Raw genomic sequence first — 19,087 nt, forward strand, 5'->3', positions numbered from 1 at the left:
CAAGGACAAAGCAGTCACCATGAGCATGCATTTCATCCTACAACACCGTGATAGTGCAGAATCAGTTTTAATAACTTAACTGCATCGTATATAAAACAAGAAAAGGAACCAGGCAAGCCTAGTTTGGACTGGCCCGCAATTAGAAGGGGTGAATGTAGTTGCCCTGGCTGGATTTGATCCCAGGTTTTCCGATGTGACAGACTGTTCAAATTGTTTAAACAGCGGGTGTTGTTGCTTGTGATACGTGTGTAGAGATGTGATGTCTATTTACTTCTTGCATCGTCAAACCAATTAGTCGAAGCTCCACAGTTCTCAAACTAGATCCCCACATTAGCTAACATCCAAACCAACAACAGGTATAACAAGATCACTACACCTCATGTGATGGTCTTGAGGTGAGGACAGCACAAGGCGCTCAAATGACTTCTTAACCACAGAAATTAGGCAAACGGGTCTGTAGTCGTTAGGTCCTGTGATCCTTGGCTTCTTGAGGACTGGGATGATCATAGAGGACTTGAAACAGACCGGGATGCAGCATGTCTCTATTGGGGTGTTGAAGATGTTCAGAAACACAGCAGAAAGCTGATCGGCACAGTGCTTTAGGATACAGTTAGATCCAGAAATAATTAGACACTGACACACATTTTGTTATTTTGGTTGTTTACCAAATTATATTCAAGTCACAGTTAAATAATTAATATTTAATATGTAGCCCCCTCTTTTTCAAAGGACCAAAAGTAATTGGACAATTGACTCAAAAGGTTTTCATGGACAGGTGTGGGCTATTCCTTCGTAATTTCTTCATCAATTAAGCAGGTAAAAGTTCTGGAGTTGATTCCATGGGTGTCATTCGCATTTGGAAGCTGTTTCTGTGAACCCACAACATGCGGTCAAAGAAGCTCATAATGCAAGTGAAACAGGCCATCCGTAGGCTGCAAATAAAGTCCATTAAGGAGATACCAGGAACATTAAGAGTGGCCAAATCAACAGTTTGGTACATTCTAAGTAAAAAGAACACACTGGTGAGCTCTGCAACACAAAAAGGCCTGGACATCCATGGAAGACAACAGTAGTGGATGATCATAGGGTACTTTTCATGGTAAAGAAAAACCCCTTCTAAACATCCTGTCAAGTGAAGAACACTCCAGGAGGTATGAACATCATTATCTAAGTCTACCATAAAGTGAAGACTTCATGAGAGCAAATACAGAGGGTTCCCCACAAGGTGCAAACCATTCATAAGCCTCAAGAATAGAAAGGCCAGATTAGACTTTGCCAAAAAACATCTAACAGAGACAGCCCATTTCTTAAACAGCATTCTTTGGACAGATGAAACTAAGATCAACCTGTACCAGAATGATGGGAAGAAAAAAGTGTGGAGAAGGCTTGGAACAGCTCATGAACCGAAGCAAACCACATAATCTGTAAAACACTGTGGAAACTGAGGGCTGGGTTTGACTGTGTTTTTATTTTTTGTAACATTGTTTCAATATTGTTTTTGAATGTTGCCTTCCTCCCTGTGTTAGTCTTAATGAGTTTTACCTGTGTTTCTGTTCATCTGCCCCCTCAGTTCGTATATAGTTCGGTCCTGTTTGTAGCGTCCTTTGTGAGGTATTGTTCTCGCCACTCTAGTGAGCCCTCTTATCCAGACTATTCAAGTGATATCCTGTGTACCAGACCACCACTGCCTGCCTGTCTGTTTGTATATTTTACCTCCATTCTGATCTAGTCCCTCTGTAACTCTGCCTGATCTGACCTGCCTGGGTACCAGACCACTGCCTGTATGTTTATGTTTCACCTCCATTCTGCTCAAGTCCTACTGTACCTCTGCCTGATCTGACCTGCCTGGGTACCGACCTATTGCCTGCCCTATTTGTCTACGTTTTTGGATTCTGGATTGTTATTAAACACAGCGCTCTGTGCGTGGATCCTCTCCCCTCCACTCGTCCATGTAGTCCTGACATAAACAACCTTTCATTTCAGAAAAGAATAGAGCAATAGAGAACTATAGAGCATTTGGAGGACAGATGATACTTATAATTGCAGTTCAAGTTTATTAAAAATACATCAGTGAAACTTCCAAATTGCTGTCATATTTAATAGGCCTATCCGACAGCTGTTTTGAAAATACAACACTTTTTTCCAACACATAATTAATTAGTCCTGAAACACTGAATCAGACAGGTTGCATGTGAAAAAGCAAAAACACTAAACATGACTGCTCTAGAAAAATTTTGGTGGACAAGCCAAAAACCAAAAAAACAATACTACCAAGGGTTGAATAACTGAATTGACCATTAAAAACAGCTATGAATTTATCAAACATTCCTTACAATATGCAATCTACAAGATCTACAGAGAAGAATCAAACAATTAGTGCTAAAAATACCCAAAATGTTGTATGTAGATGGCTTTCTTTCATTTATCACTATTCTGAACTGGTTTGTTCCATGTTATGCTAGCAATTATTTTGATAAAACTCATTAAAGGTACTTAAAGAGACAGATTCACATGAATCTATATAAAAACTCCTCATGAAAATGTGTCTGACAGCAATAGTAAGTTTTCAACAGCTGAATTAGATTAAAAGCCACCCCTCCTTGAAAGCCTGTTACACCTAAATCCATGTACTGAGAAATATCCAGAAATGGAATCCAAACGAAAGGCATACATTTACTCCTCTGAATCTGCTCCTAAACTACATTCACCATTTCATTCATCTGAACCACAACGGGTCATCTCTCTGCAAATGCAACATGTTAACAAATTTGGTTGATACACTAGAGCTTCCCGGCTTCTTTGAACTTGCTGAGCAGATTATCGTCAGCCCGCAGGGGAAAGGATAGTGAGCGGCTCTGGTAGTACTGAGAGTCCATTTGGATGTTCTGGATAACGTCCGAAAGCAGGTGGGCCCTCTCCACCCCACAGCCAGGGGCTTCGTAGCTCAGAGCAGTGAAGTGAACATGGAGGTGGTAGTAGGATGGCTGGTAGTGAAGATACACCCTCAGCTTACTTGCTGCCAAACCATACCTCTTCAAAATGTTCTCCTGTGATAGGGAAAGCAACATGAAAAACAAAACCAACTCTAATTGACAGAATTATGTAAAGTTGCCCCTACACACTTATTTGGGAGAATTCTGAGGTACATTTTGTGTTGTTATAAGTTCTGAAGGCTACGTCTCGGTCTCAGCGCTCCGTTTTTCTATTGAGTCAATGGCACCGTTTCACCTTCAGCCAACTCTTTTCCAAGTCTTTGCGACCCTGTACTGTTGCTTCTTTTTCTTTATTTTATCAGGGATCTGTTTGTAAGATCGTATGAATTACGAGAAGCCTAAAGCAAACGATGCACATCGCCATTCGAATAGAACATTATGTCGCTTTTTCGTAACACGTCAGTCCGCAAACCCCACCCTAAGTCCTGAACAGAGGCGTCGCTAGGATCACAATATATTCGGGGCTTAGCCCACCCCCCCACCCCGCCCGGGACTTAAAGTACAGGGTTTTGAATGTAATAATGCGCGATCGGAATAATAGATGTATAGATAAAGGGCAATTTTTTTATTATTATAATTTTTGGTCAATTTGAGATCCGGGTCTACACATAAAAGATAAAGACCCAGGCCTAACGACGTCTCTGGTCCTGAAGTCCGGGGCCTGGCACAAAGTCAGTGGAAACAGAAAATAAATCTGGACTTTAGGGTAAAACATCAGTGTTTGGCACCTGTGGAAACGCGGCATTAGGCTCTAAGTAAGCATCATTCGTCTAACAATCGCAATACAACCAATTATAACAGAAAAATTCTCACCTCTCCCTTCTTACGAATGTTGCTCAGCAGTAGCAAATGCATGTCTGTCAGGTCCCGCAAGCTTTTGATGTCCCTTCGATGAACGATGGCAATCAAATACAAGTTGTCCAACTGGGAGAAGGAGGAGAAAGTAACTGTGAATGTATACTCAACGTGACATCAAAGTAAGGTTCTGAGTGGGGCAAATAAGCGCCGGGCTTGTAATAAAATGTCAATTGTATACAAACAGTATATGCAATCATTTAAATATTCACCAAATTTGAACCAACAAGTCTTTTAATTGTGATTTCCTAAAAATGTGTTGTGCCTAAACTTTTAGGAGCAAGTAGTGTATATTTGTGTGAGACAGAGATACAGAGTGAAAGAGAGGCTGGTGCCTGTCTCAAATTTTATGCAAGTCTAATTTTAAAATGTGCCATAGTGTTTTATTTTATTGTCACATTGAAATGCAGTTCATTATAATTCTATTGCTGCCAAATCACAAGAAGGCCTTTGGATATAAACAAATGATTGACTGTTTACTGTATTACAGATTAGGATACTACAAAGAGTATGAAATTAAATTCCATCTGGTGCAATGAATAGAGGAGTTTTTATTGGGGGGAATCAAGGGAGTCAAAATATAATACAAGGTCTGCACCATTTGGATAAAATATTGAATCGCCAAAATTTCTTTGACAAATATTGCAAATTACGGTTATGATTTGCAATTTTAAATAGCATAGATAATCTCAATAAAAAATAAGAGATAATAGCCTAAATAATATGCTGTTAAACTGAATAAAAATCATGTTAAAGTTCAGTGTTTTCGATTTAACACTTATTACCAATTCAATTTGAAGGTGCAGCCTGTGTCGACCTATTCGTTTAACGGCTTATGTAATGCAATGGCGTTTGCAGCGTTTGCTGTGTTTGTTTAGTTGACATAGCTGGTTAGGAAAACTTTCTCAACCCTTGACGTATATTTGCTCCCATATTAAGTTTGTTTGTAGGCACCGACATTGAAACGGAAACTTTTAATAACCATGCTGTTGTCTATGTGGGACAATACCTTGGTGCCACTCACTAACTTGAAAGAGACGTCTTTCCTAGCAGTTGCAGAGTTTACTCAAACTAACACTGAAAAACCATCAAGTATTTAAACAAAATTAATCCAGGTATATAAATAATCTACAAAAATAACCACAGCTCTCGCAAGAAAAACAATTACGGATGTACTGTACGATGAATGCCCATTGCCGTGCGTGAAGCGCATATCATTCACATTATAAATCTCATAAATTGGCTGATTTGGAAATAGCACATCAAGATCACAATTTCGATTATTATTACATTTATCATGCAGTCCTAATACATATAACACATACACACATACAGTATATCACAGAAGTGAGAACACTCCTCACATTTTTTTTAATATTTGATTATATCTTTTCATGTGACAACATTGAAGAAATGACACTTTGCTACAATGCAAAGTATTGAGTGTACATCCTGTATAACAGTGTCATTTTGCCAATCCCAACACTATTTCACACATGCCAACATCACCACAGAAGCACCTATAACTTTCTAAATGTACTCATACATAGAAACATAATTAAATAATGTTAAAGGACAATATTAGAATTAACACCCAGCAGCAGAGTTCATTTTTAAGTTTATACATTTGGTTGCAGTGTGCAGAGGCCTATATTCCACACAAATAAAATACTAATCTAATGCAGACCCGGGAGTGCACTGCCAGAAACCGAGAGCACACTCCAACAGGTCTTGCCTAGTGATGCGCTGGTTGACTCATATCATAACTCACAGTCCGGCGGTTATATCCACGCTGCAGGTAGGCTTAGCGTCATAAAATATTGTTTGGATGAAAGGTGGGTGGGTTGCAGGTAGGTTCATAGGTCAATGACATTGCTAGGCCTAACATTTCTTGCAGTATGAGCTATGAGAACTAGAGTACAAGGCCATAGTAAGCTACATTTCAACTGCCAGCCCTCGCGACTCTTATGGGTCGGTTGCAGGCTTCAGGATGTATCCATAATGTCAGGTGGCTGCAAATGTCTTACTTGGAATTGCAGGTCTATGTGGGCGAGAACAAAACTCACAAGCGCCTAGGGGTTTTATATGGAGGTGATATTAAAAACAGGATAACAAAAAAATAAAACTGATATCACAGAATTTGCTTGATTAATTCGGCATTGGTATCTTATTTTCAATATTCAGCCCATAAAAGCTATAGGTAGCCATTTAAATGAAATGATGTACTTAAATGTTGATTCAGGATGTTAGATCAGTGGTTCTCAAATCACTCCTGTGAAACCAATTTCATGTTTTAAATGTATTCTAGAGCTAGCAAACCTGAATCAACTTGTCAACTAATTAAAGGCCTTGACTTTATATTCCGGACAGCTAATTCAGTTCTCCATTGGGAGATATCTGGGGGTTCCTAAGAAGGGTTAATGATCCACTGTCTTCGATCACAAGAATCTATTCTTTGCGTGCTTTAGCTACGCACTAAACTAGAGATGGCCAAACGAGGCTTCATTAGAGTTATTTTAGCGGCAGGATATTATGCTGGCAGATTTTCTTTATCACAATAAAAGCCATTGTTGAAATTTATAAGGCAATATAGTTAATCTATGTACAGACTAGATTGCTTTGTATGCGAGTAGCTGTTCAATGACTAATATGTGAATTTCTCTCACCTGCTTTTGGTCCCACTTGAAATCTGGTAGCAGGACAAACCCTACATCCTGGTCTGGGTCCTCATAAACAATCCGCTCTGCTTCCGCTTTCTTCTCCAAGATGTTGTACACCCACTGAAGAGAAAAAACACAGCGCCAATTTTTTTTTAAAAATGCATTCTTACTTTTACAACGTTTATAACTAAATGTATACTAGTTCCTAGTGACAACACTGCTTGAAGATGCCTTACATGCTGCCCAAAAGGTTATCACATTCAAAGTGAAATTACATGTTTTTTCTTTTTTTTAAAGATGTCTTGATTGCATGTCTTCACACATTATGGTATTAGACTCCCAGACCATAAACACAATCAATTTGTATGTTTTGATGCAACAACACAGTATGAAGGTTACATGTTACTGTAGAATCTCAGTCATTCTGCTACTGCCTGTTTTAAAAACATACTTCAAACTACACACAGAGACATAAACATTATAAGTAGGGTAAATACAAAACAATCTTAACTGCCAAAATGTCATACCATCTTTTCAAGGAAGAAGCGAAGCCTTCACTATTGAGCTCAAACAACCATTGTCAAATTGAATTATTCTATATAGGTGGTATTAAAATACCACACTAACCCTAACAAAAATAACCCTAATAAAGAGCCATGACTTTCAGCTGTGTGAAACTGTTTGAATACCCATTTCCCCTCAAAAGCAATGAAATGCTACCTGTACACTGAAGCTCTGACTCTGAATGTAAGGCAGAGTGATAGTGCGGTAGTCCTCCCCAGTTTCCTCAACCAAGTAGGTCTCCTGGAGCAGGTATTTCTTCACATGCTTCTCAGTAGCCGGACAGATTACGGTCGTCTTGATATCTTTGGAGCCAAAAACAACACAAGGATCAAAATTACATCAGACAGGGATTTTAATTCCTGGATTAAATGATATTGGTGCCAACTTCCTTAGCGGAATTATTTTCGATTTGGCATTGTTTCAACTCAAAAACTATACATTCCACTCTTCAAACAATGCAGTACTCGGGTTTGGATGATGATAATACGCTTTTCACACTATGGTAAAATCTGCCAAAATCGTGTAAAAAGAAACTGGCTAACAATCATTTCTTGTCTGGATAATACAAGGAGAGGCACGCTAACAAAAAACATATGGGCACAAACAGGAGGCCGAGACAGGTAACCCGGTCACCCGGATATATATTGTGCCATGTGAAAGTATTCCAACCCCTGACCAATTCTCTAATTTGACTTAATTACAAATTATACATAGGGATGGTAACAGTAGCAGGTACGCAAACTTCTAAGTTTCCACCATACCATCTTATTGTGTTAACCTATCCTGGGGCATACCATTCAAATGAGCAGGGGGTTGGAGTTGATAGGTCCTGTAGATATCATTACTCATGTCCAAATTAAATCTGGAACAATGAAGCAGTTCAAACAGGGTGTCCTCTCGTATGGGTGTCTTCTCCAAAATGATGACAGCCTCCTGGTCATTTAACTGATGAAAAAGGATACATTCTTTACACTGCTGGTTTGCGATTAAATATTTTTCCACTTTCGTGCATTTCGGTCACTTCACACAATCCCCCAATTTAAATTGACATGCTCCCCTAAAAACGCAGATGAATATGTCCTTCCATGCGGGGTGGATGACTGTATATTTGCCAGGCTGAAAGTCCCCACATTGGGTCAATCAATGCCTTTACAATAGGATAAGTTCTGTAAATTGACCGGCTGAGGAAATTATAGCAAGCATATTCCATTTCCTAAAGCAATTACTGTTAACTGCCTTGTTTGGGCACAGAATCACAGATCTTTGAACTTGCGGACTCAACGCTCTTATATAGCAACGTTCCAGCTAATGAAATGTTCTAAACACTACTCAAACTCCCACTTCATTGAATCAGTGTTCTCCAAAACTGACCTATGCAGCAGTTTTTTTTGGAAGGGCGAAGGGGTGGAATCCCTTCTCGTCATCAGTTGTCCCGTTCAACTAAAAAGGTGGGACGTTTTAGCTGAACGGGTATTCCAGCAAATTATCATGTGATCGCACTGGAAGGCATTTATAAGAACAGTTTTGCCAAAAAACACCTCGTGGCCATGGGCGGGTGGGTTGGCTTTGATTACCGGGTCTGACATCAACATGATCTGGCAGGTACCACGGAGTATGCGAGTTAAAAAAATACACTGGCTAGTAACGTTGTTAGGTAGCAGCAGTTTGTTTTGCAACTACGTTTGTGGAACTACTGAGTTTTCGAACCTATAAGGGATAGTTATGACGGTATACCACATCATTTATAATAATGAGTGTGTCTACAAACTCTTAGTTTTTTCTTAAAATGATCATCCCTGGCATCGCTAGTTACGCTAACTAGCTACTGTAGCTACCTTTCCGTGTAAGAACATATTTTTTTCCCGTGCAGAATCCCGGAGAACCGTTGTTGTTTTAAATCCGGACAAGGGACTTTCAAATGCCGAGGCATCGCCATTTCCTTGGTCACTATTCGGATCATTCTTAAGTCTTTTGATTTTTGCATCATCCTGTTCATTTTCGCCTGGTGCATCTCCCTCACGTTTGGCAGTCTCCGCCATTTTTTGTTTTTTTAATATATGTTCGGTTTGTGCGCGCCGAATCCTGACACCGCGAGTTTATCCCTCAATGACCCGCCCACCGTCTTTTACTTCAACCATATTTTCTCTGTTCCCTAGGAGAGTGTTGACATAAAATCCTGTTTACATGCCCACAAACGAGCAACTGTACGTAAAGCAACTGTGGCTGGATTAGCCAATCAGTGGCTAAAGACTTGACATATCCCTTGAGATAATGAAAAACTACGTGATGTCTTGAAATAGACCCTTCAATTCTTATAAACGCCATGAAAGTATGAAAAAAGACTATAATATTCTGATAATCACCATGAAACAAAAACATATATATTATCGGAAAAGTCTTGAAATTATGAAATAAAAAAATGTAAATACAATAATTTATTATGACATTTCATACCATTAAAATAACATTATAAAAAGTTCATATAATGTGTCACTTTATATTTATCTATTTATTAATATTGGACTTCCCCATATACAACACAAAATAGCGTTTAAACATCCACGTGATCTCAATCTGTTCGCGGGAGCCAAGATCATCGTCATGTGATCAAAATAGGAAGTGGAGCTTGTTGTCTGATTCAAAACAACTGTTTTAGTTTGGGTGGAAGCACCCGAGAAATTCGATTATTAACCTTAAAGGTTTCCCCATGAAAAGACGAAATCATTCATGCTTAATAGTGACGATGATGGGGACACTTTTCCTGCTCATAGTTGTATTATATGGTACCATCAATTCACAGGTACGTATCTAGCTACTCTTCTTTCCATGCGACGATACAGTATGCATTATACAGTACTTGCTTTTCTAGTACTTGATACTTGTACTGCTACTTGATAATAACACGTGCTCAATTACCTAGCTAGAAACAAAGCTAGATTAACTTAAATGCTTAGTTATGATTAAGCAGATATTGTCAGACTGATGTGCTCTTTTGTAGCAAAAAGGTGATCACCACAGTCTAGGTTCAAACCTTAGTGTGCTGCTATACTAGATGATTGGAGGGTGATCAGTAAAGCTTTCATTTATTTTTCTCCAATTCCCACAGATGAACATATTTATGTGATCTTCAACTCTCATGAATCCAAATGGAGTTGATGTGACGGTGCCGTAGTTACAATTGATTGGGACAAAATAAAAAATAGCAATCATGCTTTGAAATACTTTTCAAGATCCTACTGGCTAGAAAATATTTTGACATCAGTCTTACGCTCCCTGGTACCTGCACATTGATATTATCAGTGTTAATTTAGGTAAATTATTGAATAGTATCTCTTGACTAGGATCTTGTGTCTTCGGTGTCTTTGATATTTAAATCTTAACAAAGATCTTGCCTAATTAGGAATTTGCCAGTCATTAGAAAATTAGCAGGGTTTAAAAAATTCTGACCTGTGGGATCCTGGGGTGATTGCTTTGCAAAAGAGTATTCAGAAAACTGTTATAATTGTATTTTTTTTATCTGTTTAATCTTGAAATGAATAAGGCCAAATATCTTCTTTTTTTGGGCAGCAGTCAGAAACATCAGGCCTAAAGCCAGATTACAGACTTCTGGGAAGACAAGTATACAAACTGGATATCAACTGGCCCAAATACCCTGAGCTTTTCAGCGGCGAGGTGTTTGGAGTGGCTGTCAACCAATATACTGGTGTTGTATATGTTGCACAGGTGATTGTTATCTTGATGCCCTGCGTTTTATTTATAGACAATGGTGAGAGATAAAGGACACAAAGGGGATAGAAAAACCAAGGCTTATGAAACAGTTCAACATGATGTTATTATTCGGGTGAAATCGCACTTTGCGTATGAAAAAAAACGTGCTGTGCAAAAAAGGTCATGATTTATTCGATATTAAAATACACACGTTTCTGTGTCCCAGAGAGGTGAGACGGTGCCAAAGGTGCTGGTGTTCTCCACAGACGGAGAGTTCCTGCAGGCATGGAACACAAGCACCCTGGAGATGCCCCATGGGATCTTTGTGGCTGACGCGGCCACCAACCCTACTGTGTGGGTCACCGACGTAGGACACGGTGAGCGCTGTCAGACGCTCATGTTCATAAAGGCACGCAACGGAAGTTGTGCAACGTAAATTCGCTGACCTAAGCTAAGCGTATTCTGTCTACTAAGCATTAAGAATCGAAGTGATTGTACTGTGCTTCCTTCGTTTCTCCTGTAGGCCCGTATGGTCACTCCATTAAGCAGTACTCACCCTCAGGAAAGCTGTTACAGGTACTGGGCTCAATGGGGGAAGCCGGCTCAGGGGTGAACCCGCTCCAGTTTGACCAGCCTGCAGAGATCTTTGTCCACAGCTCTGGGGAGATGTACATAGTGGATGGGGATGGAGGGATGAACAACCGCCTCATCAAATTATCCAAAGGTGAAGATCCTAGAAATGGTTTATAACATTTAAACCATACTCTTCTTCATGATCTGAGTGTCTCCCTCACAGATATGGCTTGATTATCTCAAGCCATATCTGTGAGGGCGACACTCAGATCATGGAGAAGAGAGAATATTTGATGTGGTAAATATGGTCATTTGAATGTTGGATTGTGTTGTAGCTGACCGGCAAGCCATGGAGGAAGAGTTCCATCTTTCGAGATATTTAACTGATTGCGATAATTGTGGATAGCTTTAGTCTGACTTTCTATCCTGACAATTTAGTATTTACTCATGATGACCATCTGAAAGGGAATATACTGTATTGGGTATGGGTTTCAATTAATTATTTGGGAGAATGTCAGATTTTCTCCAGTAGATTTGATATATATAAACATCAGAATATCATCCACGTAGAGAAACCTTTCATGAGTTTGTTTGGGGACCGAATCCATATGGTTGAGTTGATTTGTCAAACTGAATTCTGATTAGTTTGAATGGCATTCAAGAGCATGCATTATATCCATACATCACATGGTACATCTGCATGGTAGAGTCCATAGCTACGGAATTAGCAGTGCTAACTACAAAACCTGCTCTCGGGTTATAATTTAGGTTTGCAACCTGTGCAGAGCTTAAACATTGATTTGAGAAAATGCGTTGCGGAAGCAAGTGAGTTCGGCCTACCTCCACTGGGCTGTGCAGAAGAGAAACTGGATGAACAGGATATATGATATTTCCCCGAACCAATGAGAATGAATACCCTTGGTAGGTTAATACATTAACAGAATATTCTCCTAAAGTGTCAGAATAGGATTCCAAATGGTCTAATTATTGGTTTATAATTCTTCTGGGCAACTTATTACCACTGGTAATAAGTTGCCCAGAAGAAGTGAGCAGACAGGCTTGTTCAAGCATTATACCAACCACAGCTTGAGAAGCACCTCTGTCCATACACTTTCAGGCACTGGGTTGGAGGCAAGAAAAATCCTGTCGATGACAGGGCAAAGATGTGAGTCAGCCTCAGTAGGTACTAGGCTCCTTCTGTAGACGAAAGGAAACAATACAGCTGGTTTCTCTTTAGAGCAGGTGACTACACTGCAGGATACACAGCAATCTAACACCCATAGTTCTCCCCTGGCCGACCTTACAACTAATCCTGGTGCAAACACCTCACAAAACCCTACTGGCCTATTCCCTTTTTGATGTTCACTTTCACAATAAGTGAAAATCTTCAATTACATTTTTAGAAAACAGCTTGCCTTACACCTCGGTAAGATAGCTAGCAAGCAGTTCAGTTGGCATGATAACTTTGTGTTGAACTGATGTTGTAATATTCATTACGTTCTAAGTACAGCCATGCTATAAAAAGGATGATCAGTATTCTTGGCAATGCTTCAAGAATGTCATTTCTTACAGACTTTCCCATTTAGATTCTGAAAATATAATTACTATTGTCATTCACTGAATACAAAAGAACCCGATTCCAAAAAAGTTGGGACACTGTACAATTGTGAATAAAAACAGAATGCAATGATGTGGAAGTTTCAAATTTCAATATTTTATTCAGAATACAACATAGATGACATATCAAATGTTTAAACTGAGAAAATGTATCACGTTAAGGGAAAAATATGTTTATTTCAAATTTCATGGCATCAACACATCTCAAAAAAGTTGGGACAAGGCCATGTTTACCACTGTGTGGCATCCCCTCTTCTTTTTATAACAGACTGCAAACGTCTGGGGACTGAGGAGACAAGTTGCTCAAGTTTATGAATAGGAATGTTGTCCCATTCTTGTCTAATACAGGCTTCTAGTTGCTCAACTGTCTTAGGTCTTCTTTGTCGCACCTTCCTCTTTATGATGCGCCAAATGTTTTCTATGGGTGAATGATCTGGACTGCAGGCTGGCCATTTCAGTCCCCGGATACTTCTTCTATGCAGCCATGACATTGTAATTGATGCAGTATGTGGTCTGGCATTGTCATGTTGGAAAATGCACAGAGACGACGTCTGGATGGGAGCATATGTTGTTCTATAACTTGGATTTAACTGTCAGCATTGATGGTGCCTTTCCAGATGTGTAGGCTGCCCATGCCACACGCACTCATGCAACCCCATACCATCAGAGATGCAGGCTTCTGAACTGAGCGCTGATTTAAGCCGGATGACATGGCGTCCCAGTTTTCCAAAATTAACTTCAAATTTTGATTTGTCTGACCACAGAATACTTTTCCACTTTGCCACAGTCCATTTTAAATGATCCTTGGCCCAGAGAAAATGCCTGCTCTTCTGGATCCTATTTAGATACGGCTTCTTTTTTGACCTATAGAGTTTTAGCCGGCAACAGCGAATGGCACAGTGGATTGTGTTCACCGACAATGTTTTAAGGAGGTATTCCTGAGTCCATGTTGTGATTTCCATTACAGTATCATTCCTGTATGTGATGCAGTGCCGTCTGAGGGCCTGAAGATCACAGGCATCCAGTATGGTTTTCCGGCCTTGACCCTTACGCACAGAGATTGTTCCAGATTCTCTGATATTATTCACTGTAGATGATGATAACTTCAAATTCTTTGCAATTTTTCTCTGAGAAACTCCTTTCTGATATTGCTCCACTATTTTTTGCCGCAGCATTGGGGGAATTGGTGATCCTCTGCCCATTTTGACTTCTGAGAGACACTGCCACTCTGAGAGGCTCTTTTTATACCCAGTCATGTTGCCAATTGACGTAATAAGTTGCAAATTGGTCCTCCAGCTGTTCCTTATCTGTACATTTAACTTTTCCAACGTCTTATTGCTACCTGTCCCAACTTTTTGGAATGTGTAGCTCTCATGAAATCCAAAATGAGCCAATATTTGGCATGACATGTCTCACTTTCAACAAAATGTCTCACTTTCAACATTCGATATGTTATCTATATTCTATTGTTAATTAAATATACGTTCATGAGATTTGTAAATTATTCCATTCCTTTTTTACTCACAATTTGTACAGTGTCCCAACTTTTTTGGAATCGGGTTTGTAATAGCATAATGCAAATTCATAATGTGTCCTCCATATTAACACGTCTTTATGGTTTGTCTTTAGACCTGGAGGTGCTGTGGATGCATGGTGAGAAGGGACAGGGCCTTGCCCAGTTCTACATTCCCCATAGTGTGGCAGTGGATAACTATCAAAGGGTAGGTGCCTTGTACATTACAGGTCCTTCTGTTTTACGTTGTCAAAGTTAACTTCAAGACTTTATTGTCCAATATTTTGAGGTGTTGTATAATCATTGACAGCCTGTACATGAAATATTTCACAAACTGAACCAACTTAAGAATTAGAACAATATTTTTTTTGTCAGGGTATCTTTACTATTTATATTGTTTAAACGTTGTCTTTACTGTTGAAAAGTTCTACATTCTTAAAGAAAATATGTACTTTTTACTCCCATATATTTTCCATGAATTATTTACAGATCCCGGAATATGGTCCAGTTTCACAGCTACCAATATAACACGTCATCCCTACTCTCTCTGATCTGAAGGACTCATAAAACACTCTATTTCAGTACTTTGGATTTGGAATTATTCAGTGATTTGGGGAGTGTAGACTATCAGTTTTAATTTTGAGGAAGCTATATATAATCCATATTGGATTAACCATTTACAAATGTTGTACATAGTCACCCTATTTTAGGGTGCTAAATTATGTACATTATGTACAATTGATGTAATAAGAAGTCTGTAGATAATTGTAAATATAAATTAGGCTTTGAGTTATAACAAAATAATTTGTTAAATTGCATTTACTTCTACTTTTCAGTTTTACCCAGGTATGGCAATTGAGTACATTTTAAATTTCTGGCTCTAGGCTACCATATACATTATATTGTGAAGAGTGGATTTTTGTAGAGCAAATGAATTGTGCAACATGCAAAATACATTTTGTGGTGTGTTGTGGTGTTGCACAGGTGTGGGTTGCTGACAGAGGAAACAAGCGAATCCAGGTGTTCAATTCTGTGACTGGAGACTGGCTTGGAACATGGGGAAGCTGTTTCACAGAAGATGCTCCCTACTCTGTCAGGTTGGTGATGAAAATGTAAAGTTTCACCTAAAGTGGCTCTGAAAAGTATTCACCCTCTTTGAACTTTTCCACATTTTATTGTGTTACCACATGAAAGAAGATATATCAATAAATTGATTTAATCCGGAGTTTCTACCACTGATACAGTACACAAAGTCCATAATGTCACAGTAAAAATTAAATATGCAAATTGTTCTAAATTATAAAACAGAGAATAATTGATTGCCCCTTTGCTATGACTCCCCTGAAGGGTTGTGTAATTGGTTGAATATTATCCACCTTTGTGCAGTTAAGTCCACCTTAACTACATCAGTGTTTCTCAACCCTGCTCCTGTGGCCCCCCTGCCACTGCCCCTGTGCCCCCTAAAGGTTTTAGATCTATCCCTGCCATAACATAAATGATGTAGCTCATGAAGTTAGTGATGGCCATTTGAGGCTTCTGACCTACATAATTGAAGGCGAAGAAATAAGTTAGTTCAACAGCACCAATCAGGGATAGCATATAATACAATTTCCAAGGCCTTGAATGTTCCCCAGAGCACACTCCATTATTTAGACATGGAGATAAAATCTTTTAACCTGCCTAGAACTGGCCGTCCTCAAAAACCTGAGTGTCTTGAGAGACTGGCAAAAAGAGGCTAGAGTTTGCCAGAAGGCACGTGGAAGAAGATTCTATGGTCTGATGAGACCAAAAGAGAGCTTAACAATGTACATAATCCTGAGAACACCATCCGTTCTGTACTTTTGAGAGCCACTGTATGTCCGTTTAATTTCTTCCCCTTGGATGGACTAGTCGATTATGCTGACTGTCCGTATTGAAACTTTGCCATTATTTAGATGTTTTGAATAAGTGAGGTATAGGGAACTGCTACGATAAGTGCTTGGGGTATTATTAAATTTAACTGCCTTCTTCAGGGACAGAACTATTGTTTTATCTTGTCAGCTTGAGGATTCGATTAAGCAACCTTTTGACTAATGGTCAGATGATTTAACGGCTAAGCTGACTGACGATATTACAACTATCGATTAAGTCAAAATCCTGTTCAGACAAATCTTTGACCATCCTGTTAAGACTGTGTTCTGCCCAAAACATATTGAAATAAAATCCTAATTATTACACTAGACTGAAGAGAAAAATTGAAAGTGTGTCCTTTTCGGTGCAGTTTTGGCAGCCTCTGACTACCCAATGTACCGTGTATAATTCCTACCCAAAGGTTGACACCAGACCAGAAGTACTTTGTGGTGGTACAGCTGAACACCAATCAGATTACTCTCCTGGATGCTCCACCTGTGGGTGTGATTGGTCAGTGCAGGGTATTCACTGTTATCCAACTGGCTGAAGACATCAAGCCCCACCTAGTGGATCTGGACCTGAAGACGGGGGCACTGTATGTGGCTGAGATTGGAGCTCAGCAGACCCAGAAGTTTACCCCATTCAACCTGGGAACTGGCTTCCTTTAGGTTGGTTAATGCCCTCTTTTATGGACCCTGTTCCAGTATGTTTTCATTGCAGTAACATGCCAGATGTAATAACGTCTGGTGTTTTAAAATATCAATGGCTTCAGATTAGTGCATATGTCGCTCATCCACAGAATGGTAAATACAATCCAGATTATACGCCAGTGAGCGAGCTGGGAACTCAACTTGCAATCAGAGATCCAATTCTACACAAACTAGTGTTCGGAGTGGAAATCACACTTCAGCGCTTGTAATTCTGACATTAAGGAAGTTCAACATCATTGATGTGAACTTGGCAATGGACTTTATAACTGATGCACACTATTCACTGGCAACTACAACAAAACCATCAATTTATCAAGCCTTTGAATGGCCTTGTAGGCGCCAAATGTGTAGCTTATGTTTACTTTGAAAAACATTTCATAATTAAAGGGCATGGTACTGTAGACCAATGCAGTTTTCCCTAACTCTGAGGATGCAGGATCTCAAAGACTAACCATTCTTGGTTAGATAACTGCTGATTTTCAAGCCACACATCATCATGTTTTTCAGTGCTTGATCTATTTCCATTTCTGAAACCTCATGGTATACCAACGCACAAGATGAAAACATCCAATGCGTGCAACACCCTGCAAGTTTTGCAACATAATCTATCAAATGAGTTGCAGTGGTGTGGATTTGATTGACTTATTCTCAACACATATGGTTTGAAGCACTCTGTGTCACCCTGGCCTGAGAGAGTATAGAAACCTCAGTTCTTGCCTTTGGTGAAAAATCTGCTCTCTGACAAATGTACTCTGTGTGATAATTTTCAGTTTGCTCAATTAAACATTTAAAAGCTCTCAAGTGTAACAGATGTGTGTGTTCAATGTTGTTTATGCGCACATGGCAATTCTGTGCATGCTCAAGGGCCATTTTGTTCATGCATGGCATGTAGGATTTATCTGTTGCCATAAATATAATTTTATAGCATTATACATGGCAATCTGATGTCTGACTGCACAGTCAACATTGTGGCAAACAACCATTTGTTGATACAAAGCATTTACTGCGCTGTAGTCAACCTGGAATGCAGTCATCTTCATTTGTTTGAGGTTTATATGTGTATATGTAGCTAAATAGATTTCAATAAACCAGTCAATGTTCTTATTTCTCCACATGCTGCTAATTTCTATTATTATTTTCCATAGGCTCATTAAGACATATTCCTTTTGAAAAGTTCTGTATCAGATGCTTTGTCTTAATTTTGTAATATTATTGCATGTCCAAAAAACCACTCTCTTTGTTAGTCATATCAGCCTGTCTTTCTTATTTTTTTCCTTGGGGAACAAATTGAAATTATTTTATGGTATTTGTTGATTGTAGTTTTATGCACCTGTGGTTGTTTATATTTGGAGGTTCTGGACATTTTTATTTATGTATAGGTCATAATTTATTTAAAGGTTTTTAATGTGGTGAAAATGCATGAAAGTTTGGTATTGTTTTTGTTTGTGTATCGTATTATTTAAATTTTCATTGGATTTGTTGCTTTTGATGTGCCATGTCGTAGTAATGCTCTGCTACAATGATTTGTAATGTTGCTTTTTATTTTTAAACAAATGTTGACAGAAATAAGATGTAAATAAAGATATTGCGAATCAATTGTTCCTGAATGCTTTTTCTAACAATTAAATGTTTAGCATTTTACCCCATGATGGCTCCAACAGTACAGCGGAACTTCTATTCAAAATGATCTCAAGGCACTTCTCATTCACCTGACATTTTTAATACCGGAAGGAAAGCTTTGCAAAGTTACTAGAACATACTAAGCTTGACTTTCAGAACTAATCGCTTTTTCCGCTGTCAATCCGTGCTCAAACATTATGAAAATAAATGATTTGTCCAGGCTTATCCACCTGTTTTAATGAAGTCACAGTTTTTCTAAATCCTTGAACAATCTCAGTCGGTTTTATTTATTGCAAGGCTTGGGGATCACTAACCAACTAACTATTGGCCTTTGGTGTGGCTTATGATGTAATGCTCAGCTACAATGATTTGTAATGTTGCTTT

The 19,087-nt window shown here is 39.0% G+C and overlaps 2 protein-coding genes across 4 annotated transcripts; one reads left to right on the top strand and one right to left on the bottom strand.

Annotated features, from left to right (window-relative positions):
• Window positions 1-2,040: 2,040 nt before the first annotated feature.
• Window positions 2,041-9,296, bottom strand: dcps (decapping enzyme, scavenger). 2 transcript variants are annotated; one of them, XM_010901706.4, is made up of 6 exons: window positions 8,908-9,296; window positions 7,867-8,017; window positions 7,229-7,374; window positions 6,515-6,628; window positions 3,807-3,917; window positions 2,041-3,047 (listed from the first exon to the last, which is right to left on the bottom strand). In XM_010901706.4, the coding sequence occupies exons 1-6, from the start codon at window positions 9,109-9,111 to the stop codon at window positions 2,781-2,783; spliced, it is 993 nt and encodes a 330-aa protein (XP_010900008.1). In that variant the 5' UTR covers window positions 9,112-9,296; the 3' UTR covers window positions 2,041-2,780. The 2 variants fall into 2 exon arrangements, with proteins under 2 accessions (XP_010900008.1, XP_010900009.1); XM_010901707.4 differs by lacking the exon at window positions 8,908-9,296 and adding an exon at window positions 8,444-8,844.
• Window positions 9,297-9,663: 367 nt separating this feature from the next.
• On the top strand, window positions 9,664-18,679 carry LOC105028751 (NHL repeat-containing protein 3). Of its 2 annotated transcripts, none has more exons than XM_020047829.2 (7): window positions 9,664-9,872; window positions 10,640-10,795; window positions 11,007-11,157; window positions 11,304-11,504; window positions 14,600-14,691; window positions 15,468-15,580; window positions 16,795-18,679. In XM_020047829.2, exons 1-7 carry the CDS (start codon window positions 9,780-9,782, stop codon window positions 17,039-17,041), a joined length of 1,053 nt encoding a protein of 350 aa, XP_019903388.1. In that variant the 5' UTR covers window positions 9,664-9,779; the 3' UTR covers window positions 17,042-18,679. The 2 variants fall into 2 exon arrangements, with proteins under 2 accessions (XP_019903388.1, XP_010900011.1); XM_010901709.3 differs by having other exon boundaries at window positions 10,643-10,795.
• Window positions 18,680-19,087: the final 408 nt, after the last annotated feature.

Source organism: Esox lucius, chromosome 7, assembly GCF_011004845.1.
Source record: "Esox lucius isolate fEsoLuc1 chromosome 7, fEsoLuc1.pri, whole genome shotgun sequence".
Lineage (NCBI taxonomy): Eukaryota > Metazoa > Chordata > Actinopteri > Esociformes > Esocidae > Esox > Esox lucius.